Below are 25,796 nucleotides of genomic sequence, written 5' to 3' on the forward strand. Positions count from 1 at the left end.
AAAAACATGACAATACAGTTTTTTTGTTGCCCACTAGTTATCATTATCAAATAAGATAATCAAAGAGATAATCAAATTACGATAAAGAAAACTTGCTTAAAATTAAATTTACCTAATTAATTGAAATTCTGATGAATCAGTTGTTATTATGACTCATTCCATATGGAAAAGTTTATTGAAAAATTAATAAGTAATAGTTTAATAAGTCAGTCAGGTTTCAGTTCAGCTTCAAAGTGCTGAAAACATGATTGCCGTATTCATAATAATTGTTTTTAATATTATAATTTAAATTTATAAATGATAATAGCAACATTGAATCAAACTCTAGTCTTGACCATAGATAATACACTATATTAGAAAGTCTTGACTCTCTGGGTCTCGATGTTTGTTTACAAAATTTTTAGGTTACAAATAGTGGTTAACCGTGTAAAGTATATTTGCAATAAATAAACACAGATCATTCAATTAAAAATGGAAAATGAAGACGAAAATAACTTTAAACTGAGACCCATGAAATGTGAACTTAATTATCTCAGTAAATCAGACGGATCAGCTATCTTAGCACAGGGTACACATCGTTTATATTTTTATCAATTTTACAATTGTGAAACTTTACCTTTTTATTAACCAATTATAATATTATACCAATTACAGGCGAAACAGTCGTTTTAGTAAGTGTAAATGGTCCTCTAGATATCAAGTCGACCAGTCAAAGCATAGAAAAAGCTACACTTGAAGTGTTGTTCTGTACTAAAGGCGGGAAGCCCTCGGTAGCTGACAGGTATGTTGATATGGTTGAAACTAACTAGTAACTACTATTATATACTGTATTATATTATTGATATAAATATCAACATATTTAGGTTTTTTTTATTAAATAATTTCATACAGAAACGAAACATATAATAATTTTTAATCAACTGCATGCATGAAAAATTCATGATTTCACCCTTGTATCTGCATAAATGAAATTCCTGTATATAATAACTTAGTTACTTCAATATATTATAATCATTTACTCATACTCAAATACTTATTTTATATATAATTTTCGTGTATCAAACAAAACATTAATTAATTGTGTAATTAGTTATACAGACTCATTACAAGTGAGAGTGTTATAATATAAGTCATTATTAATCTTCTTTGGTCTATAACAAAGCAGAAGAGTTAATATTAATAATATTGAAAATATATACCAGTATTTCATAGGCACCGTCATCAATCTCTTACCTCGTCTCCATACCACATGACATTATCGGAATAAATAATCTGTGCCCTAACCCAAAGTCACGAAGCAAATAATATAACATATTATGAATTGATCTGATTTTATCATAAACCCAAAATAAAATTTAATTAAATTATGTAAATTAAAATTAATTTGAAATGTTTTTTAATATTACAGATTTAAAGAAAACATCATAAGACAGACCTGTGAAACAGCCATATTGGGATGCCTGTATCCTCGCACTGGGATATCTCTTACAATACAAGAACTTGAAGATTTCGGAGGAGTAAGTAAAGTAATTAACAGCAACTAATTTAAGAAAAAATATTGTCAAGTTTGGTTTAAGTGTATATATTTATTAAATTATAAAAGCTCATACTGCTGACCTTTTGGTCATTTGGGTCAGTGCCCATTTTTAAGAGATACAACTGTCTGATATATTAGTGTATAGGTTTTACAATTACTGGTGCGTTTTCTATTCTCTAATTCTCATAAACATCTTTATCAATTTAAACTATACTTTATTTAAGAAGGCTTTTACAAGTATGTTTGAATTTTCATATTATAGAATTAAAGAATATTATATTATAGAAAACAAGAAGAAAAAAGTAAAGATTGATATGCTGGAAGTACTAGCAGTTTCGATAATAAGTAGATTGTAAGAAGTTTTGAACAGAAGCAAATAATTGTTAGTTTGTTTCTTTTTTTTTTTGCGATTAATAATTATCGCCAGTTAAAACTTTTGCAAAATTAATTTATTATAATCTTCCATTCACCAAAATATTGAAAAAATTATACGCAAGTACTTATTAGTTAATATAGTTATAATGATATTCTAGAAAACGACATAAACATTAAGGAACTTATATAACATGCAACCGACTATTCAATTCTATATCTTATGTCAACTGAAGATGGCCGCCTCGGCGCCCGCGTGATATATATTTTCTCCTGCCACGTCGTCTGTCCGGTAACGACACTTCTCCGGGCACGTCACTCAGTCTCCGTTCAACTATTATATTATATATAATAATTTAGCATTAAGTGTCCCATTAACAGTTGCCATAACTTTTGTATTCGCCCGATTCATAAATTTCCTTAATAGATTAGAGAATTCATGTTTTATTGCAGCTGCTCACATGCACAATAAATTGTGCGTGCCTGGCTTTGCTCAACTCTGGTATCGCTATGCGGCACATGGTGGCGGCTGTGTGCTGCGCCGTCAGCGAGGAAGGGAATTTAGTGCTGGAGCCCAGTTACACACAAGTGCAGAGTGCGACAGCGCTGTTGTACTTCGTGTTCGATAGCCGAGAGAGAAATCTCGTTACCGGTAAGTTGGTATAGATTTGTTCGAAACTTAGATTATTTATACGTAAACCAAAGGGGCCAACTTTATTCTCTAAGTGTGAGTGAAAGTATCAAGGGTAGCCTTGATACTCGCGAAATTTCATTATATTATATAAGTGTGCGTGAACTTATCGCCCAAGAGTTGGCCACTATTTATTTCGTCGTGTTTTCAGCTTTAACAGTGTATCTATATATAAATAATCTAAGGTTCGATGTTATCATCATCAACATTATACATTTTAATTATTCAAATTCAAAATATAATTTCCAATAAGTTCAAGCACTTTCAAGTCGCCATCATAATATTTTGTTTTGGATTGTTATGTAACGTTAAACGATATTGTTGACAGGTTTCACGGAGGGTAGTTTCAGCGAGAATACGTACGAGGAAGCGCTCGCTAGATGTCGCCTCGCGAGCGATGTCGTTTTCGACTTCTACAGAGACATCGTTAAACAATATTCGGATGTTATTTGACAGACAATTTTTGACAAGTCACGTGAATGGACACGGATGAACTAAAAGCGTGCGTTCAATAGAATATAATGTTCAGTGTCAATATTTTTAAATATGTAAATCCTCTTGGTACATAGACATTTCTAATGACAATTTATTCGGTTGTCGGCGGCAAGTCGCTGAGCTAGCTTATGACAGATATATTATCTGTTATAACTTTATTGTATAAATTCCAAACTTACATTTTTTTAAAATATTTTTACATAAAATTAAAATGAAAAATTATTGTAAGTTAAATAAAGAAAATTAAAGTGTTGGTATGTAAATAGTTAATGAAAAGTTTAAGAAACAGGTTGCACTGTTGTGTTCCGCATTGTAATAATTATAATAAGTTAATATAATTATTTTAACAAAAACAATCTTTTATTTGACATTTTGTAGCAGTTATATAACTTGCTATGGATCTGTTCACTCATGACCGCGTGCTGCTTCACGTTCAATTATTCCTAGATGTGTTGGTGTGCGTGAGACGACAATGAGTAAAGACGGCAAAAAAATGTTTTGTTGCAATTCAAAATTAATAATTTTAATATGAGAGGCGCCTCCCGTGACTCAATAGACCTATATAAAGTTCGATGTGAGAGAATGCGTTTCTGACGTCTGTCAGTTGGTCGTGACGAGTGATGTACACACATACACATAAGCAGCCCATAAATGTCCCACTGCTGGGATAAAGGCCTCCTCTCCCTTTGAGGAGAAGGTTTGGAGCATATTCCACCACGCTGCTCCAATGCGGGTTGGCGGAATACACATGTGGCTGAATTTTGTTGAAATTAGACACATGCAGGTTTCCTCACGATGTTTTCCTTCACCGCCGAGCACGAGATGAATTATAAACACAAATTAAGCACATGAAATTTCAGTGGTGCCTGCCTGGGTTTGAACCCGAAATCATCGGTTAAGATGCACGCGTTCTAACCACTGGGCCATCTCGGCTCGACGACGACGAGTGATGTGCATAGTAACAATACATTTTTTCCTTGCGGAGTCGCTTGCACATGCTACCGTGATCTATGCGAGCCTCCTAGCTAGGAGGTTCATGGTTCAGAGCTCCTAGCGATGCTTACAGGTTTGCACATAACCTCGAGGCCTCATACGGGTTGGGTCATTGGAGATACTCTCCTCACTCTTCCGCTCCGCGGATTCCTTCTGCGACACGACACTTTTACAGAAATAGTCCACCTCTATCCAGCACCTCTCGCTGCCTAATACTCTGCCGTTTAGCGCCTCCGAAGAGCCGAGATGGCCCAGTGGTTAGAACGCGTGCATCTTAACCGATGATTTCGGGTTCAAACCCAGGCAGGCACCACTGAAATTTCATGTGCTTAATTTGTGTTTATAATTCATCTCGTGCTCGGCGGTGAAGGAAAACATCGTGAGGAAACCTGCATGTGTCTAATTTCAACGAAATTCTGCACATGTGTATTCCGCCAACCCGCATTGGAGCAGCGTGGTGGAATATGCTCCAAACCTTCTCCCCAAAGGGAGAGGAGGCCTTTATCCCAGCAGTGGGACGTTTACGGGCTGCTAATGCTTAGCGCCTACACGCCTATGTGGTCCCCACGTGGAAGTGGATGGTACCTATCAGACGAGCTCGATTTTTAAGCTTTTGTTTTGTTTTTTATTTATGCAATCATAGTATAGTTATATCGCAATCACAGTTGGAATAATGAATAATAAACAACTTGAAATTACACGATGTCATTGGTTGCGATTTTAAACAAGCAGTTATATTCTGTGTCATTTTTAAAAAAGTTGCGTTTAGAGTCTGCGAAATTGATATCGAAACTTTGGAATTTCAATTAAGAAGAACATATTACGTAATAAACGGAACAGTATTGTATTATTAAAAAATAAAATATATATTATTCAAGAATCCATGTGTTCAATATAGCAAATCGCATGGAATACATATGTAAATATAAGATTTATCCCTTCGATTGTCTATGGTTAAGTTATACGTGACATTGGCAGAATATTTTGCGCTCAGCGAACTTAAACACCAGAAAAAGAAAAATAAAACTTATATCATTGACTTGTATGTACTACTACAATATAGTACTAAATATTAAATGTTTTTTTTTTATTGTTTATTTATATCATTGTCTATACTTATACGTGCACAATAATAACACAATTACGATTGTTATTGTTCATTAAATTTTAATTGTAATCTGTTATGCAGTTTCGTTATTACTTGTGAATAAAAATTTATGTGTTTATTTATTTATAATTATTCAACATTTTTAACGGAAAGCACGTAAAGCCGTTGGTCTACGCCTGAAATGTTACTTACCTGTCGTGTTGTTTTGCCTTCCATCGCATTGCAAGAGTGAGTCAATAGAGCGTGTACCAATGTTATCACTCATGCATCAGCACTATATTATATGTCCTTAATACTTGAATAGTCTTTGAGATGGACCGCTTAGGCTGGTATTGGGGTAAGAAGAGGAGTTACATAATAACAACCTGTACTGTACCTAGATGTCTTAAAGTAACCCCTGCGAAGGATGTTTAGCTATTCTAAATATTGAGACATTTTTATCTAATTTCGAATAATTTATTTGTGCTTAAAATTAACAAATCTGTGAGATTCACGTCACAGTTTAATATTGCGCAGAAAGTTTTGCGTGTGTATAAAATATACAATCAATAAATAATAACTTCATCGCTTTTTATCATGGTGTATTCATTGAATTATTGTAATATTCCAAATACATTTCAAATGTTGTTAACATTTGTTTTAATAAGGTTAGGAAGCTGAAATTATTGAAGAAAGGATATTTGGTAATGACAACTTTAAGGGGGGTGTCTGAGGAAGATGTGCTGGCTATGTTGGTATAAATTGCGCCTAATAACATGCATAGTTCTGGATTGTTCTCAATAGTCGTTTCGAAATGTGAATGATACCGAAAACCGGAGTAAATTAAGGAGTTAGGTAGCTTTTAAACCAAATACTATATATTACCTATATTTTTAACTTCTATTTATATTTTAATAATTTCGATCTTTTCTTTATTAAGGTTCTTATTGAATCGTCATGTACCTAAATTTGTATTTCAATGTAAGAATATACTTGACGTACGGTGTAAATTAAAGAATATAATTACGTACCTTAGTGCAGTGATTCTAGAATAGTTTGACGAGCGTAAATTCGATCTTCGCTCATAAAATGATACAGACTATAAAGTTTGTGTCGCATACATTTCCGGGTGCCGTTATTGGATATTCTATATTTAAGACGTTTAGTGTGCGACATTATTATGACTATACTGAGTAAAAATCTTGATAGGAATTGTTATCAATTAATACTTCCGGTCCTACATATACGGCTAGTTCGGGTACATCTTGATGATTATTTATAAGTATAGATTAAAACTTTTGTTCAACAATTTAATTAGTAATTTCATAATCAAATAAATAGTTGATTCATATTTGTTTATACTTGGAACATTTTATTATATATTATTCTATTTATTAATGGCGCCTTCAGCTTCCGGCGCAATTAATAAATAGTGCTTATTGTTATTTATATTTTCTCAAATTATGTCGATTAATCAATGCTATAATAATTTTGTTTTATTATGTATAATGTAAGGATTAAGCTACTAGAATCTCATTTTACTAATCTGGCTAGGTTATCTGCTGCTTATCAATTTCCGGTGTAATATATTAATCTTTAATTTTTAATGTTACATAATCCTGTATTATTAAATAATATTTGTCCGTAAATAATCATTAGAATAATTAAGATAAACAATGTTTAATATTATCTTTTAAGTTTGCGAATTTAGTATTAAATTAGGTCAAGATATTTTTGTATAAATACCGCCAGTTTAAATATATCGGGCATTCGTATTTTAACCGTTGTAATGAGCATTACAAGTGTTTTCTAATATAACGTATCGTCATTTTCGCCGCCACCCTGGTAACCCACCTTCTATAGAATATTTAATTTATTTTAATTTATATTATAAACCAAGAAAGTCTGTAGGTTTGAATACGATCTTAGAAAGTAACATTTATTAATTATTTTTCTATAACGATTTAACTTCACGGTACTTTATGTATAAGTAATGTTTATATATTGTTAATGATAATATCAATAATATATGTATTTGAATTAACGCCAGAGGTCTATATAGCTTAATAAAATGACGGAAAGAGAAAGATAAACAAGCCTTAGATATACATATTCAATGCGATTTGATAACAGCTCGGCTATGTTGCGCATCACAAACAGTTCTTGATGAATACATCTTTAGTTGAGACGAAATACCTAGTTGTTAGAACACGTGAATCTTAACCGATGATTGCGGGTTCCAACTCAGCAAATTACCACAAAATTTTCATGTATTTAATTTTTGTTTGTTATTCAGTTCATGATCGCCGGTGAAGGAAAATGTCGCGAGGAAACCTGCGCGAGTCGTATGTAAATCTACTCCAATTTTTTTTTAACAATTCCATAACGCTAGGTTCGAAATAACGTGAATAAAAATTAAAATAAATAAAAAATTAAATACAAAAAAAATGCACTTTTAGAATCGATCAGTGGAATATGTTCGATACACACACTTAAATAAAAGGTTTAATTAGATGTCTTATTGTGAAAGGAGTTAGTTCAAAACAGGAATAGTACTCTGAATAATTGAACGACGTCCTTTGTGAAGCCGCTCCCGAATATAAAAGATGCGGCAGAAAGTATTATAAATTGTTTTCGTGTAAGGATAATGGCACACTCGGTACATCTAGGTTTCTGTTCGCACTTAAACTTGACTTCGAATTGTTTTTCTTATGATATAACATCATCGATACTATTTATGATTTTAGCTTTTATGTCCTAAAAAAGTAAGTTTTTATTAAAGTATGTAGTTATATATGTTTATATTCCATAGCTCGCCTCTGGGAGTATGTTCCGAACTTATACCAACACGCAGAATCAGTACGTGCGGATACATAATATATACACCGCCGAACACGAGATGAATTATAATCACGCTATCTTCATTAGAAAGGAAGACATGCTAAAAAGATATATGGAAAATTACGTTTAAAGTTACGTTAGCAAACCTCATTAAACGAAAGGACGATTTTGCCGCTTTAATGATTCTTCTTAGCATCGATTTTTTTTATAAAATGTGAGTTTTAACGTGTAAATGTTTTCTTTTGCTTTTCTAAAACAGGAATATTCAGTTTTATATTATTCGAATCATGAATTATTATTGACTACACGGATTATTTTGACAAGTATTTTATGTTATGTTCAATACATCTTTGTTTGTATAAAAATGTGTTTGAAGTAGTATTATAGTTCCCACCCAAGTGTACTCAGTACTTTAAGTAGCAACGCATTGGCGGAAAAAAAGAACAAGATGGCCGATCGACGCGATCTCGGATGCAAATGGCGGACGTAAAAGCGCCGCCGCACATTTAAATGTCGCCGCTGATGGCGATTCCACGACGAGCGTCATTTTTGCTCTATTTACCGGTTTTCTGTATTGTCTGTAAGAATCAACCGCTTTGATTCAAATGGTTAGGGCATGCGATATTTAAATGAATGTTTCACAGTATTCCGTGAAAGTTTTTGTTTAATGAATTACATTAAGGTAATGTGGTGCCTAGGTTTATACTTGCTATATCTAGTGGTTTGGTCTGCATTTTATATATTCCACCTCGCTATTAATTAAAAGGAGAAAGCTCTTTTAAACGAAGGTTCTACTACAATCAGCAATAATCTCTGTTAATTTCATAAAAAATAAATATATATACATACATAAAACATATATTTTCTTTTATATTATTACCGGCAGGCTTCGTGATTTCAATCGCGTTTAATTTGGATTATACTGTCTGTTTCGTAAAGTAGGTACCTATTCTATATTGGTAATAGTTTATGTTTACTACTTTCCTCCTTACCGTCGTAGAGTGGAGTTTTATAGCGTATTAAACTTCTTCACTAAACGGACTATCTACGGCCCTTACTCAATTCGGACTAGTAGTCCCTGAGATGATCGCATTCGTCCACACAAACTCTTCAGCTTTAAATATAGAACATATAGATTATAAGAATATATAGATAAAATATTAACTTTAAAAAATATATATAGCTCAATAACTTTTTAATCACACTATTTTTGAACGCGACAGTAGCAAACAATGAAATTTGAATCTATATAAAATTAAATTAAAACTTTCCATATAATTTTTCGAAATACTAAAACGTTCAATTTAAATATTTCGGCTAAATCCGAGCGAGATCTGTTAGTGATACGAAATAATTGAACAAGACTTAGGCGACCATTTTACCGCCAATTAAAACGTCGCCGGGAACTATTTGCGCCTTTCAAATACGCTCACCTTGTGAGCAACAACCTTTGATGGCGTGATAACTTATTTACTTCATTAATAAATGAGCCGATGGACGGAGAGCGTAGTTTAAAATGCGACCTTTTAGAATATTTTCAATTAAAAAGTATCTATTCTATATTGTTTTGTACGTCTGTATTGTTTGCAACTGTTTGATGACGAAATGTCAATGTATCGATTTGATATATGAAATTTGAAGAGGCCTCGTCCGTACGTTTGCATGTTTCTCCTGATATGTATGATATTTGATGATACTTTACATGATCCAAAAGTAGAAAGAAGTGTAGAATTTAATGTAAAGCTACCACCGGTTCGGAAAGTAGATTCTATCGAGAAGGACCGGCAAGAAACTCAGTAGTTACTCTTTTCCACCAATCTAATTACAGATAATTTTAGTAAAGTACATTTAAATTTATCAACAGATACTAAGTCCGCTATTTTTGATCTTTAATAAATTCTTGTATTAAGTAATATGCCTTACTCATCAATACTTTTTGACATAAACTTAAAAATTTTTAATAAGCCAATTTAAAAATAACTGTGGAATCTTATTATGGAAACGAATACCGTGCTCCAGGATTACACCCTATCCACATTACATAATATCTTGTATTAACTTTGTGGAGTCAGAAGCTAGGTGTTATTAGTTATTAGAGCCAACGTCGTCGGCGGTGGTTTTATTTAAAATATGAAAAACAAAATTATGTCATATGAATTACTTTTCTTTTTGAACGAAATGATTATCGAGCTGGTTCAAAAGCTCCAAGTACAATGAGATAGCAATCCAACATGATCAATGAGAGATCTAGGAGGCTTAATATAAAAATAAAATAATAATTTGAAACCGGGTTCAAGAGATCAGCAGCCTTATAAGCTAATCACTAGACCAACGGGGCCGTTAAAACAGCAGTATAACATACTTACATACTAAAATGTATTCAATTAGTGTCGCTATATACCTAAGTAATACTAATAAAATAAGTGCTAGTCCGTCGTAACAACACAGAAATCACAAATCTTTACAACCTTTATCTTAATAATCTTCACAATTACGACATTCTGACGATATTACGCTGGAACCGCAGAACTGCAAATGTTACTTGTATATAATAAAACTGTAACGATAAAGATGTTTGTGTATATTGAAGATATTATTAAAATTATTTGGATTTTAATAGTTTATACTATATTTATCTATATTGTATGAAACAATGTCGCTTCCCGCCGTCTGTACGCTTAGATATTGTATCCTAAGCATCGGATTTTAACACTGTTTTTATAATTAAACATAGAGATTTAAGAGAAAAGTTTATATGTATAATACATAGATATTATAGCAGAGTAGAGCCGAGAATTTCAACATTCCTAGCCTAAAAATTAACAATTTTTTTCGTCGTATACTTAGGTGTATTAGATCCTTAATGTATCCCTGAGACTTGTGAGTTGGAGATAAATGGCAAAAAATTATGCAAGGTTCAGTATCAGAAGTTTTAAGGTAGGAAGAAATATGAAAAACGGTATATTTGAAGAGTAATTTCCAAGTGTTTTCAGCTATTTTCGAACTAACAGATATTTATTTATTTGTTTATAAACAAAACACACAAATATACCTATATAGAAATCATATAATAATTAACTCATAATGTTAATATATCTAATTCTCGTGCCAGTTAAATGTGTACACAGCAGATACTTAAGATAAAAGTACCAAAAAGTATAAATAAAAAAATGTCTGAATTAAATTTTAAATTAACCTTATTGCTATAATGTTAATCAGTTAAAAAAAGAAACATAATCATCACAGTCAATATAATTAAAAATATAAATTGCAAAATAAAACGAATCGTGCATTTTTATGATTTCATTGCATTTTTCAATCTCATTAATAAAAGTTGAAGGAGAGATATAAATATATAAAGGCTCATCATATTACACTCGTTTTCCGTTTCAGGATTGCTTGTATAGCAAACTCTACTAGCCTTGACAATGTTACGGGACAGAGTTCAGAAGCAACAGAACATACTAAGAGTGTCTCCTGCTAAAACACATTGGCTTAAGAGGTTTGTTGAATGTCATGACTACCATCGAAAAAAAATCGCATACTGGTGACCGAATTTTCGCCGGCAAAGTATGTGTGGTGTCTCTGTAAGCTATCAGCGTATTGGTAACGTAAGATATTAACCTAAGTAGTTCATATATTTATACTTCTAATCAATTACCTCTATATAAATAAAAAACTTATCTATTATGTAAGCGAAGTCGTGTGAGATTGCTATTGTGGTAATAAATGCAAACATCACTAGAAACAAGACTTATCTTTCTAGGCCAGAGCCAGTCACCTGAGCCTCTAATAAAGATTCAAGTGATCTCTAGCGTGGGAACGTTCGGAATAGAATGCTAAAATGCTGAACTATGCGGATTGCGTCGAAGCGATGAATGTCCGATCAGCCTTTTAGGACTTGACATCGTATATTGGCTCACCGCGGTGAAATATGCGTACGATAGATTCGATTGTAACATAATTTATAGTAAATCTAGACTTTTATTTAAAGTGCCTAACAAAATTTTAAATTATTTGAAATTAACTAAAACAACTGTATGTAAGTTTAAAGTATTACAAATCACGCAAAATACAAATATTCGAAAACAATATTCAAATGTAATAAAAATAAAAATAAAACGGAGAAATGCAGCTAGCATTCTTGCCACCATTCCACGCAGTCAGGATTTATACAGTGACTATTTTTAATTCATATTTGTATATATATTTATGGATTTAACGTTGATAATTCTAGTGTAAATAACTAGATGTAGATTGATTAGATACTATTACAATTACAATGTAATTTTCTGACTGGTGGGCGAAATATCCTTCGTCCTCCTCTTCACATTTTGCTCACCGTCGAACACGAGGTGCATGTTAAAACAGAGAAATGTGCGTGCCCAGATTTTGACCAGTGTTCAGTCAAGAGCTGCGAATTCTGTTCACTAAAATACATTCGCTATAAACGTATTTGTTAGTACTGGTTTTCCATAATCATTATTGACAATTTTAGGTAAAAATATATCAATTTCCATGAAGATTTCCAAAGAGCATTTTTTAAGACGTTTTTTTTTTGCTACCAACAAATGAAGTTGTTGGCAAACAGAGGCAGACTCGTTTCACGAATATAACAATTAGTAAAATAGCAAAATTATGTACGTCTGAATCGCATTATATTTGATTAGTTAAAGCAGAGTCTACGCCAGAGGATTCAGTAATAATAATTAGCATCTGTATATAGTGTAATTAGTCTGTCAAAACGAAAAAAAAATCGATTTCTTAAGGAAAGTTGTTTTAGTGATTGAGCTGTACTGTGTTTTAACATCATTCAGACATTTAAGGATTTGTTTCTTTGTGCTATTTGTTTTATTCGTATTTAATTAATTTTTTTTCCGTGTTCAATAAAAGAAACTTCGTCGTCGTCGTAAATAACTAACGAAACGAATACATACATAAATATGCCACATATCTACGAAAAAACCAGCCCACCCTGAAATTCCACATCCTCCATAAACATGGCGGTCAATAAGCTACGATAATTTGTAAATATATTTTTTACTCTCGTAACACTAACCCCCTGGCTATGTAAAGACTTAATGTCCTTTCGTCCAGTGCGAAACCAGCGATTACGTGTTTGGTAAAAATGCCAATATAATTTGAGGGCGGGGCGGAGCGCCTACCGGTGTCGTAAATCTACTATCTCATTTTGGTTTTTAAATTATGTGCCGCGTACGACGTGTGAGTGATGGCTGACGCATTATGTACAAAATTAACTAATATTAGTTTGCTGTTTTAAATAACTACCTAATATTTCAAATAAATTAATATATCACTTGTTCTGCACTACCGTATCTTAGACAAAGGATACGTATTTTTTTTTTCTTCGGAGATTTATTTATTAATATGAATATTCAGTGTGACCCTTCGTAAAATCTCGTTCTAATATATTGTATTAATTTATGTAAACATTGTTTACAGATGTTTTGTGTTATTTTATTGCACTGGCTCTATGTTCACTCAAATCGGAAAGAAAATAAATAAGAAGTTTAACCTTTTAGCGATAAAATGCTTATAATTTTATGTAGTGGTTTCAATTTGTTGAGCTATGATCTATAATATAAAAAAGTTACTTAATGTCCCACAGACTAGGCCGACTTCTCCTTTTAAGGAGAAGGTTTGGAGCTTATTTCACGCTGCAGTAGCAGTACCTATGATCGCGTGTATTTGATGGCATGTCATGGTAGATTTTCATTCCACACGCAATCTTTTCCTTCACCACTATGCACAAGATGAATTTTAAACTCAAATTAAGAACATGAAAATTCAGTAGCTTGCCTGGATCTAAACTCGCAATCATAGGTTAAGAGTTTAGTTTTCAAATGTTTTTTTTTAACACTGGGCCCTTGCAGCCTATATCTATAATATATTTGAAACTATCTGGTATGTATCTGATGGAAAAGATAAAAGAATTACTATTATAAGTACTAGATAATGGAAAATACAAAACATATGGTTAAAACTTATAAGTCGTAAAGTTAAAAGTTACAACGCAACATGCCTGAGAGCTCCACATGGTGCCATCAGCTGACCACCACGGACGCCATGTTATACGATCACAGATAAACAATATTTCTCGATCGATCGATATTTTATTTCCTTAATAAATAATGTGTTTTATTGAAACATGGATGCTACTGTTGCGGAATTGATATAAATTAATATCGCATTATCGATTGGTGTTGTATAAAAGTCCAGTAGTTGTTATTTTAATATTATCGTAAACTTTATTTTAACATTATAATGTCTAGGTATAATCGCTTACGTACAAGCATTCAGTTTATTTATTTTAGAAGTATCAATTATTTACACGCATGAAGATTTTACACCTAATCGTCAAATAGTTTCTATAATAGATTAAAAATACCTATATTAGATTTAAATTACCATGAAAAATCTAAAATAAAAATATAGTAGAAAGGCGGATATAGTATAGTGAGGACTAATATAAAGTTAGTACCGGTTCTTTTACTGATAAAAATGTTAGTAGTTAGGTACTCTCACAAAAAAAAAAAAAAATTAAATATTTAATGGTATAAAAGTGTAAAAAAAGTAAAAACTGAGTCTTGGTACAATCTACAATAATAATAATTACGTTAAAAAGTAATTAATAGTAAAAGTAGGTATAATCTCAATTTGAATAAATTAATGTCATTGGGTTATTCTGTCGAAAAAAAAAACTAAGCAGTGTTACACTTCGGAACCTCGAAAAGTACGTAAAGCCGGTAGTCGCTTTTGTCGGATGAAATGCTATTTTGCACATAGATATATGTAGCTTATCCTTTAAATAATAATGTTTCGTAGCCGAATTATAAGTACGTTCATTTGGATTTTTATAAATAGTAATATGCAACACAAGACTCGCAAGTAGGTTTTAACTAGTTCTAAGTAAAATAAAACTCATAATCATTGATTTAATTGCCGTTAGATAGTCGTACCTTGTTAATAGAGCGCTGGACGAACATTTTCTATTTTACGAAGATTGATTCGAAACATATGCAGAGCTAGTAAGAGTACAATCTTGTCTATATTTTTTTTTTTGTTATAAAACATGACTTCCCTGTTGAAAGTTATTGATTGAAGCAATTAATTTTGTGAACTTAAAGGTTTCTTTTTTTCAATAAAAATTTGCGAATTCAAATATCGAATACGGAGTTAAATGAAAGATTTAAAAAAAATGCTAAAAAACTATAATCCAGTGCTTTCTATCTAAAAACAAAACATTTAAAGTTGGGTTACAAAAAACAAATCCATCTCAAAGATCAGAACGAAGATTAAATCCAATTCCATCCATTGAATCCTGTCCATAATTATAAAATTAAATTTTCGAATCAACCCCACTATCTCCATTTTCTTGGCTACACGTGTTATTTCGTTATAATTATAAACGCCAGCGTTTAACCGCTCGGCTAATGATAGCATGCGCGTTTTTAATTGCAGCAACCCCGCCGACTCGAATTACAAAAAAAGATACGCGCCTTATTTTGTTACAATCTATGGTTTAAGCGAAGATGATTATGAAATCAAAAAGTATAAACTATGGATGTATTTTTAAATTTGTTTATTTAAAGTTATTACGTTTAAGAAAAATATTTTGAAAGAAATCTCTATTTATTATAAAGCTTTGTAAGAAACCTTCCGTGTAAAGTAAACTAAGCTGTACTTGTCTAGTACAATTATAAAATTAATGAATGTACATACAGGCTCAGTTATTAGGACACTCGGATCTGCAGGTTCGAACTCGGGCAAGAAACACCGGTTGTTTTATGTAAGCATATTTGGGTTTTTAATTTACTTCGTGCTCGGCAGTGAACAAGAAAATCGACTAGAAACTAGTTGGTATCCAAAGAAAATTTACTATACCATCACCTTAAAATTATATATCCATCAACTCGCATTTGAGCAGCGTGGTGGAATAAACTTCGAAAGGTAAGTGAGCCCGTAATGGTCAGGAAAACCAGTAATTTAATATTTTACTTTTACAATAATATTGAAATATGAATAATGATGTAAGTCATTGCAAATAACTAAAATATAATTATTATTGTACATGCAAAATGGAAAAAAAAATATCCCGCTGAGTTTCTTTCGCCGGTTCTTCTCAGGTCCGAGGTGTTAAATTCCGAACCGGTGGTAGATTTTTGACTATCAATAAGCAAGTGTAAATACTTCTATATTGAATAAAGATTTTTGATTTTGTCTGTCTGCAAGGCCAGTCTTAATCAAGAGTGCACGGGGTGCAAAAAGGCCGGGTTAAGTCTTGGACCTTTGATGAGGCATCTCAAAATGTCTCTTAAAAATCGCTTTTGAGGGGAAGGCGAGATCGAAAGAATAGTGATAGATCTCGGAATTGGGTTTTCGGTTTGAAGAGTGAGTGAGAACGGACGTAACATCTTGGTGGCGGAGTGGTGATGTAACCGGTGGTTAATATTTCTTCCAATATCATTGTCTACGGGCGGTGGTGACCACTTATCATCAGGCGGACCACTTACCAGTCTGCCAAGCTTTAAAAATATTGCGATTGCATACAAAGATAAAGCTCACAAACTTCGCTGTACCGAACAAATAATAAAGGTCGGTTATAAGAAATTTATTTTCTAACAACGTTGACCTTTACGTTTTATGAACGTCCGAACACAAATCGTTGACCGTAAAACAATTTTAATGATGAGACAAACATATTATGAGTATAATTATTTAAATATTCAAATGTCAACGGAAATTACTTAAATACGTCTAATAATCGCTGATGCGTAAGCGAAACCACAGTATTACCCATTGTGATTTTTTTCGTTTTACGAATTAAACTTTGTTAAATGTCACCCCCGACCTATATAAATCATAAATTCATAAAATTCACTATGCATTTTTTTTTACATTTTGAGGCAAAAGTAATATTCTGTGAGAATTAAATATTTGTTTTCAGAAAGGAGGTTTTAAGTGCATATATGTACATTTCATTCTTCTGCCATAATATTATTGTTCTGTATTTTTTTGACACTTTTAAGTATATTTATGTACATAATAATATTTGACATAAGAAGAAAAGAATACCTGATCTTATTTGGAATTTTGGGAATAAAACTGTATCAATGCTGTCGAATAAACTTTTGTCCTTTTTTAACGATAAAATCTCATTAAGAAACACATTTAAAAGGTAAAATATGTACACCATTATTAACTGTTTATATTTAGCATTTTTTAAATATACCTATTTTATAATTACCTATAAGGTCGTACTCGTAACAAATTCAAAAGAAATTATTATATAAAAGAAAATATTATATTAATTTTTCTTATAACATAAATGTGATTGATGGAAAAAAAACAATTACTGAATTTGTTACCGATTTTATTATCGGTTAATTTTAGTTTAATTTATTTTGTAAATATTATTCAAAAGTGCGTTTAAGAGTTTACTTAATAGGGTATTCTAATATGTTTGAAAAAGTACTTCAAAATGTTGATTTTCCTAATAAATGCCACAAAAATATTCGGCAATATAAAAACGTTTTCTTGCAATAAAATTATATTAAATTTTAAACCTTTTTTATTCCCGCGAAAACGCTGTCAGTCATTTCTTGACGTCACACTGATAAAAATAGCATTTGTGTATATTATACGACTCATTCAACGTTAACTGCTATAAATATTAGTTCTCCATATATTTTAATTTTTAACAAATATCATACTTAATTTATTTTTTATTACCGAAAATATCCTATTCTAATATTATATATTTTGATTGTGTTTAATCGAAACGTCATTCATTATTATTTTTCAGAAATTGTAGACAGTGTTCACAATTAAAGGTATTCAATTTCTTATTTGGGCACGTAGATATCTTGTAGGTAAGGCTGCAAAACCCAAATCGGGCTATTTAATCAGGCAATCGGGCTTATTTGTCAAATAATATTAGAAGTCCGGAGTATGACAGTTGCCAGTGGATAGGTACCAGATATTCTTCCGCTAAGCAGTAATACTTATTGTTGTGTTCCGGTTTGGTTGGGGTGCCAAGGTTTGTGGCGTATTGGCGATGTAAGGAATGATTTATATTCCTAAACGGCGTTGGTGACCACTTACCATTAGGTGGCTTATTTCCCCGTCCACCTACCAATATTGTATGTTCTACCAATATTGTCCACGACTACATATTTTCTGGTTTCCATTGGATTGTATATAGATTATATTATATGACGACCTCGACCACGGGGTCGAGTAGTGTGTACACCGATTTTCATGGGTACGCCATTCCGAGGTCCTGGCTTCGATTCTCGGCCGAGTCGATGTACAAAAGTTCATTCGTGTTCTATGTTGTCTTGGGTCTGGGGGTTTGTGGTACCGACGTTACTTCTGATTTTCCAAAACACAAATGCTTTAGCTACTTACATTGGGATCAGAGTAATGTATGTGATGTTGTCCAATATTATAGTTCATACATTAAAAATCGTTCGGTAATGTTTCATTAAGGGTATTCTCAAGTTGGACTGAGGTCGGCGCCGGTCAACGAGATGAGCTGGACTGGCGGAATGTTGTCACAGAGGCGGAACAGATTGTGGGGTATCCTACGTCATTCCTCAATTTGAGATGGTTATTGAATGATGAGATTGCTAATACAGCGATACATCTTAGGAAACTAGTAAGTTCTGTTAAGACAAAGGTGACCGACGTGATCACTATTTTTGTAAAATGCATTTTGAAGTTGACGTTAATTTTTTATTCACATATTTAAATTATTTACGTATTTTATGCTTTTTTGCCTATTTTTTCTCTTTCTATGTCTATAGGAAATATCGAAGATAATTAATTAATTTGATAAATTGGAGTTAGTTTAAAATCCATCTTTGTAAGAATCAAATCGAAAATCTATAGCAGTAAAGTATAGTCCTTGGTACACGGTGCGATTAGTACGTGTTTAATTTCCACAGGTCGGAACAAATCATCCACTTCTGAAATCTGCAAAAAATCTTTTAATCGGTTCCAAAAGCAATCTCCAATCCGTTGGATTGATTATTCTTCTGGTATCAAAAGCGGCCGACTTACCACAAAATATGATGGATCAGCATACTTCAGGAGTTCTCCACGCGCAGAGGGCATTAGCAGAGATCGTGGAGATGAAAAGAACGGGTCACATGATTCACAAGACGATGGCTAATTTGAAGGAGAAGGAGAAACATGGAGATAAATACAAGGATCTCTTGTATGGAAATAAAATTGTTCTTTTGACGGGTTAGTGTTTTTGAAACTATATGTAAAATGATCCAGTTGATATACTATAGTCTAATCCAACCACAAGAGGACAAAAGCCAATTAAACAACATCTATCATCGAACTGACACGATATCATTGGTCAAGAGCTTGTATTCTTTGATATTCTATATTGATTTGCGAAAAAATTTCGTTGGAATGGATATTGAAACTTTGGAAGTAAAATTAAAGTGCATATAAGTAGTTAAAGGAATAGTGTTGTATGATAAATAAATATGTATTAGTCAAGTACTTTTAGTAGTGCACAATATAGCTAAGCTATTAGCAAATCACGTGACATATCCACGTAAATAAAATGTTTGTTTATCTTTATTCCTCCTTCCATTGGAAAAGGCTATACGTAGATTTTAATTAAAAATGGCTCATGGAACTATGTGCCTCCTCTACTATTGGATCCACCACGGTAGTCCAATGCATAACCTGAATAGAAAGTGGTCTTTATTCAGTGCCTGATTTGATAATAACGCAGCCCTTTGGCACTGTAATCCACCCCATTATTGAAATATTGCATAACGCATTTAATACACAATAAGAAAATCATTTTCGATAACGGCAAGAAATCTTATTTTCTCATATTAGAATTATGGCGGAGCTGCTTTTAAACGTAGTAAAATAAATGTAGAATCGTTTTTTCAAACAAATAAAATCGTAGTATGTTTAATTATTTACAAAGCTAATTGTTCAATTAAAATTTTAGGGGATTACCTTCTAGCGACGTGTCTAAAGGGTTTGGGTGGACTACGTAATACAGAGGTAACGGAGTTGATATCGACTGGTCTACGGGACCTTGTTGAAGGCGACTTCTTGGGAGAGCGCGATGATGAAAACAATCCCTTGCCGAGTAAGCCTAAAGGTGACCAGTATGTTATTGATTGATATATATAGCAAAATATTCAATAATACTCACAAATTTAGTATCAAATATCTATAAATAAACTCATTAACCAATATTTAAACATATCACACTTTTGGGAAAAGGCAGAGGTACATACTGCACCACGCTGTTTTATGGGTAAATGTGTGGTACAGCTCTATCCATGATGTTTTCTAACGATGTTTTCCTTTAACATCGAGCATGACATACATTTTATTGTAAGTCTAAATTATATAATATAGCGTATAAAAACTAAACGATGCTGCCGGAGTTTTTAATCGCAATTTTCTGGTAAACATTGGGCTACCTAATACATATTAAAAAAAAAAGATTGTTGATTGAAAAAGTTGATTGTTTTTATTAATAGTATGTTTTTAAAAGGTGTTATTACTAAAATCCTGTCTAAATTTGGATATCATGTACTTTTTGTTTTGCTATAATCTGTTTCTATTAAGAATCTAGGTTACATTAGAGTGTCAATTTGTGATGGTTTCCATTACGTCATCACAATCATCTATCACGCAGTATACGGAAGAGCTTACATAACATAAACATGACTATTGAACTTCATAGTTCTTTATCTTTCGTAGGGGCATACCGATTGCAAGGTATGACGTAAAATTGTATCGTATAACCAAAACTAATTGAATAGTTACGTTGATCACTCCAGCTTCCTTATATTATGCATATTACATTTATTGCACAACGTTATAATTAAAACACTACAAAATTATTAGGTACTGTTATTAAAAAGCATTTCATATTTACACGTATTTTTAACTTGATCGTACTACATATTTTTATTTTTAAATATGTATGGCGAACGTCATTCTTTTGTGATGCGTTTCTTATGTAAATACTTTATCTTTGACAGCGAGCAACGATTTAAATGTTCGTTATCAATGGGAAAGTGAAGACAATCTTGGCAAACTTGGTTCGAATGATTATCTTGGACGGGGAAAAGATGAATGGCTCTTACGCACAATGCTTACATCGGGCAGTCTTCTTGGCAAAGGTTGCCAAGGTGCTATGAAACTGGCTCGCCGGGGAGAGCAAATGGAACGGGACGGTTACATTCTTGGCGGTCACTTGGCGATAATTTGGCAACTTTATCTTGACGTAAGAGATTTCTTCACACATCCGTATTCGTATTCCCTAGTCGGGGCTCCTGTAATTTTAGCGATTTGGGAATATCCCACTGTGTATAGCTACATTTTGGAGGCAAAGTTAGAGAAAAGACCCATCGAATATAAACAATTGTATTACGCCGTGAGAGCAACGAGATCTTTGGAATATTTGACGTTATTATTAGAAGATGAAATGGCGGCCATCTTGAAGATCAGTGATAGGTTTCCAGTCGATGATGCACGAAATGCGATACAAAGGATGGCGTTGACAATCCATGATGAAACACTTCAGTACATGGAATAGTGAATTTTTGAATTGGTCATGAATTATAATTAATATAAAAGAATATAAAAAATAATGTAATATATATTTCACTAATATTGCATTTACATTAGCATTTTTACATTTGAGGAGAAGGTTTGGAGCATATTCCACCACGCTGCTCCAATGCGGGTAGGTTGAATACACATGTGGCAGAATTTCGTTGAAATTAGACACATGCAGGTTTCCTCACGATGTTTTCCTTCATCGCCGAGCACGAGATGAATTATAAACACAAATTAAGCACATGAAAATTCAGTGGTGCTTGCGTGAGCTTAAACTCGAAATCATCGGTTAAAATGCACGCGTTCTAACCACTGGGCCATCTCGACACGTATATTGCATTTGCTATTATTATATTTTGAAAAAAAATAAATAAAGCGAATTTATTTCTTGATAATTAATTCGATGAGTAAAATTTTAATTGATGAAAATAATCACTGCGGTGTCAGTTACGATGCAATGATACGAGACCCGTGACGTAATAAATTAAAATTTCATTTCTGACTCTATAATGACGCAACGGAAATGCGCGGGAAATTAAAGTAGACGCGATGTCAACTACGTTTTGCGTGGTATATTAATTTTAAAGTTTCGATGTCAAATAAAACAAGATTTAACGTTTCATACTATTTATTTAACACAACATTTGCTTAAATATATATATCACAATAATATACTTACCTACCAAAAAAAAAAATATTAAAAAGGTACTAACAATAAGTTAAAAAAAGTAATTGAACGCTTAAACTGTGATGTAGATAAAAAATTTAAAGACCTGCGCGATCAAATTCAACGGAAGCGACCGACATGCAAGCATTTATAATGTTAAGGCCTAACTTGGGAAACTATGGTTGAGGTCAGGCCTAACTTGGGAAACTATGGTTGAGGTCAGGCCTAACTTGGGAAACTATGGTTGAGGTCAGGCCTTAGCTTAGATTATTTTGCATTGACGTGCACCTGTATATATGATAGAATATATATGTAATCTGTAAAGTAATTGCATTTTGTGAAAACGACTGCGCAATGTCCAATGGCTCCATATTGTAATACCTTAACTTGATCACGGACACATGTTCTATTTAAAAAAAAAACATAAAAATATAAAACCTTTGGGAAAATTACAAGAAATGCACAATCACTATCACATCTAAATCTATTACAAAAATGTAGAAAATTCGTACAATTAATTGTTTATCCCCAAACTGCCACTTAAAACATCATACACTAATATAAAAAAATAATAAAATATTTTCCAAGATACTTAGTAAAGTAATTTATACAGATTATACACAAAAATTGTGCAAAAATTTCACTTTTCAGCCATAGTATCATTGTGATATAATATTTGATTATCTTGTTAACAGATCGGAACATAACAAGCCACATTAACCATTATTACATAGAATTGTGTATAAAAAATGTTCACATTGTGGTGTCACAGATAAAAAAATTATGTAACATTTTTTTTTTATATATATAACATGCAGTATGTTAAAAACCTTTAGACCTTTTTTTTTCTTTGTATTTATTCCTAGCCTCTTTTATTTAAAAAAAGAATAAATTGGACCTTCAAAACATCTATTTGATATAAATTTTTCTACTGTATTTATCTAAATTTCTGCATAAACGAATTTCTATGTTAACACAATTAATGTCATTTCTACAAAAAAATTTTTATTATATTGTATTTATTAATCTCTTGATAGTGTTCACAGACTCGTTATCACCAAACATTTCAATATAGCTTTTTGCTTTATCGGCATTTTCAGTGTAAAGACGTTTAGTTTTTTCAATTGCATTCGTTTTTGATATATTTGCTTTCAAATCATTAAAGTCTATACTTGTTACGGTTTTAACATTTTTTAATTTCTCATATAGTTCTGGGGTTTCGTTTAATGCAAATAAAACAGGAGCACTAACTAAGGAAAATGGTTCTTGGTTTTCAGTGGAAAATTTTGAAATTTCACTAGCAGCTTGCCATGCTAGACATAAATGGCAGCCGAATAAATAAGCTTTTTTCTGCTCTGCAACATTTTTTCCCGCTAACAACACAGCACCTTCACAGCCTCGACCAAATAACGATCCTCCATTGTACATATTCCTTAGAGTCCATTCAGATATTGGTGAGCCAAGTATATCTGTTACACTTAAAGGTATTGTGTCACAATTAATTTTAAAGTTATCTACATTTTTATTCACTGGCTCTCCAGGTAGAGGCATATTCTGACTATCCCTCGGCCCAAAAAACTCCCCCTCACTGATGTCTCGTAATGCTGTTGATATTAAATAAGACAAGTCTTGGTTTCTCAAGCGCGCTAGCATACCATTTGCGGTAACAAGCAAGTAATCACCAATCAATATGGCAATTTTATTAGCAAACATTGATGTATCTCTCTTTTGGTCTTGCTCTTCAACAGGTATGTTTAATAAGCCTCTGTGTATGTAGTGGCCGGTGCGAATCATCTCTGTTAACTCGGCTAGCATTCGTTGGTGTTCTATAAGTGTGGTGGTTTGTATTGAGTGTGTGGAGGGGCTGATGGCTTTAGAGAGTAGTAGTATGATGAGGCCCCATGGTTGTAAGTTATTCTGCTCATTATATAGTACAGTTTTAGCTGTTTTCATGATTGGATGATTGCTGCCTACCTAAAGATATTATACATAATTAGTTTAGATTGTACAAATATACATAAACATATACAAACACCTTGAAAACAAGCAGACTTGAACCTTGTTCATAACATTTACTTTTTTTGTAAAAAAAACCTTGATTTGCAAGAGGAAATAACCTTGACAAAAGGTTGCATAATATTACATATAATATATTTATAAGGCTTTATTATTTATTATATTCTATAAATATTATTTAAATACTTCTGTAGATAAAAAAAAAAAAAATTTTTTTTCATTATTTTCGACTTAGTATATTAGTAGATTATAAAAAAATCGTTCGAAGTATATAATAAAAAGTCTTTCAATAATATTTGAGCACGTGTGTGTACGATTTCGCGTGTTATACTTGCAGTATAGTAGTCCAATTAGATAATAATAAGATATATCATGATAATAAATTACTTACTATTTTACGTAAGTGCATGGCTAAATTAGCGAATTCATCACTCAATAGCCATCTCAAGTTCATAAAGGATGTCGGATATCCAACAATTTTCTCAGCTTCTCTGATAATTTTACTCCACTGGGCCATTGGAGGTCGAAATACAAAATCCTCTTGGGTTAGGTTGGTCATGGTGCTCTCAACCCTTATTTGTTGTGATAATATAGCTGTTCGCCGTAAATGTCGAATCATAGCGTACGACATGTTTATGTTTTGTATTAAAAGGTTATTTTAAACACAGTTCACGGCTAGTTTATGTTACGTTTTCACGTTAAATGATTAAAAAAACAGTCTGCGCGCCTTACGTTCTCGTGATTATGTCATTCTTTATTTTGACATTTCCTTGTTACGTTCCGAAACGCTACTTCGTTAATTTACAATCGTTAGGAAATTGGTATTTGATGATTTTAATAACATAATATCCGCTTCGTTTTATTAGACTTCAAAAACTATATTTATAAATTAATAGTCATTTTCTATTTTCTATAATCATAAGAATGTAAGAAATAAAAATGAAATTGTCAATTTTTTTTTTATTTATCGTTTGGTCACGATTTAGCAAGATAAAGACATGTATTTTGTTACTTTGATTCTAATAGTTCATAAACATTTGGTGTACCGTGTAACAATAAGGGTACTGTGTAGTATCTTTTAGATAAAGTGGCTAGCCTATACGCCTGTTGACCCTGAGGTCCCGGGTTTGAGCCTAATTGGCTCCTTTTTTATTTTTATTTTTGAGCCAGGAATTTACTATTTTTATATTATATATAAGATCAGTAACTTGTAGTTAGTAAATTGGTAGTGTTACGAGTGTGCTGCCGTGCTTTGGTAACAGAGTATAGTTGATAAATTTATTTCATTTCAAAATACGTTTGATGTCTCTATGATCGTTTACAATCGGTGTCCATTTTTTCCAATCGAAATCCAAATTTTTGAGTACTATAATAGCGACTGGATAAATGCTTAGTGTTTTAACCACTTTAGCTGAAAACCGGCCAGAGGATATTATATTGAAATCTTATATGTTGATAA

At 32.3% G+C, this 25,796-nt stretch overlaps 3 protein-coding genes across 4 annotated transcripts; 2 read left to right on the forward strand and 1 right to left on the reverse strand.

Annotated features, from left to right (window-relative positions):
• Nucleotides 1–367: 367 nt before the first annotated feature.
• On the forward strand, nucleotides 368–3,422 carry LOC125070899 (exosome complex component RRP46). Of its 2 annotated transcripts, none has more exons than XM_047680906.1 (5): nucleotides 368–568; nucleotides 655–781; nucleotides 1,409–1,526; nucleotides 2,363–2,561; nucleotides 2,929–3,422. In XM_047680906.1, the coding sequence occupies exons 1-5, from the start codon at nucleotides 472–474 to the stop codon at nucleotides 3,051–3,053; spliced, it is 666 nt and encodes a 221-aa protein (XP_047536862.1). In that variant the 5' UTR covers nucleotides 368–471; the 3' UTR covers nucleotides 3,054–3,422. The 2 variants fall into 2 exon arrangements, with proteins under 2 accessions (XP_047536862.1, XP_047536863.1); XM_047680907.1 differs by having other exon boundaries at nucleotides 1,409–1,517; nucleotides 2,929–3,421.
• Nucleotides 3,423–11,444: 8,022 nt separating this feature from the next.
• Nucleotides 11,445–21,632, forward strand: LOC125071095 (all trans-polyprenyl-diphosphate synthase PDSS2-like). Its single transcript, XM_047681187.1, has 5 exons — nucleotides 11,445–11,518; nucleotides 18,541–18,697; nucleotides 18,987–19,287; nucleotides 20,024–20,179; nucleotides 21,075–21,632. The coding sequence occupies exons 1-5, from the start codon at nucleotides 11,445–11,447 to the stop codon at nucleotides 21,629–21,631; spliced, it is 1,245 nt and encodes a 414-aa protein (XP_047537143.1). The 3' UTR covers nucleotide 21,632.
• Nucleotides 21,633–22,754: 1,122 nt separating this feature from the next.
• On the reverse strand, nucleotides 22,755–25,070 carry LOC125070830 (all trans-polyprenyl-diphosphate synthase PDSS2-like). The gene is made up of 2 exons (XM_047680815.1): nucleotides 24,729–25,070; nucleotides 22,755–24,295 (listed from the first exon to the last, which is right to left on the reverse strand). The coding sequence occupies exons 1-2, from the start codon at nucleotides 24,966–24,968 to the stop codon at nucleotides 23,330–23,332; spliced, it is 1,206 nt and encodes a 401-aa protein (XP_047536771.1). The 5' UTR covers nucleotides 24,969–25,070; the 3' UTR covers nucleotides 22,755–23,329.
• Nucleotides 25,071–25,796: the final 726 nt, after the last annotated feature.

Source organism: Vanessa atalanta, chromosome 18, assembly GCF_905147765.1.
Source record: "Vanessa atalanta chromosome 18, ilVanAtal1.2, whole genome shotgun sequence".
NCBI lineage: Eukaryota > Metazoa > Arthropoda > Insecta > Lepidoptera > Nymphalidae > Vanessa > Vanessa atalanta.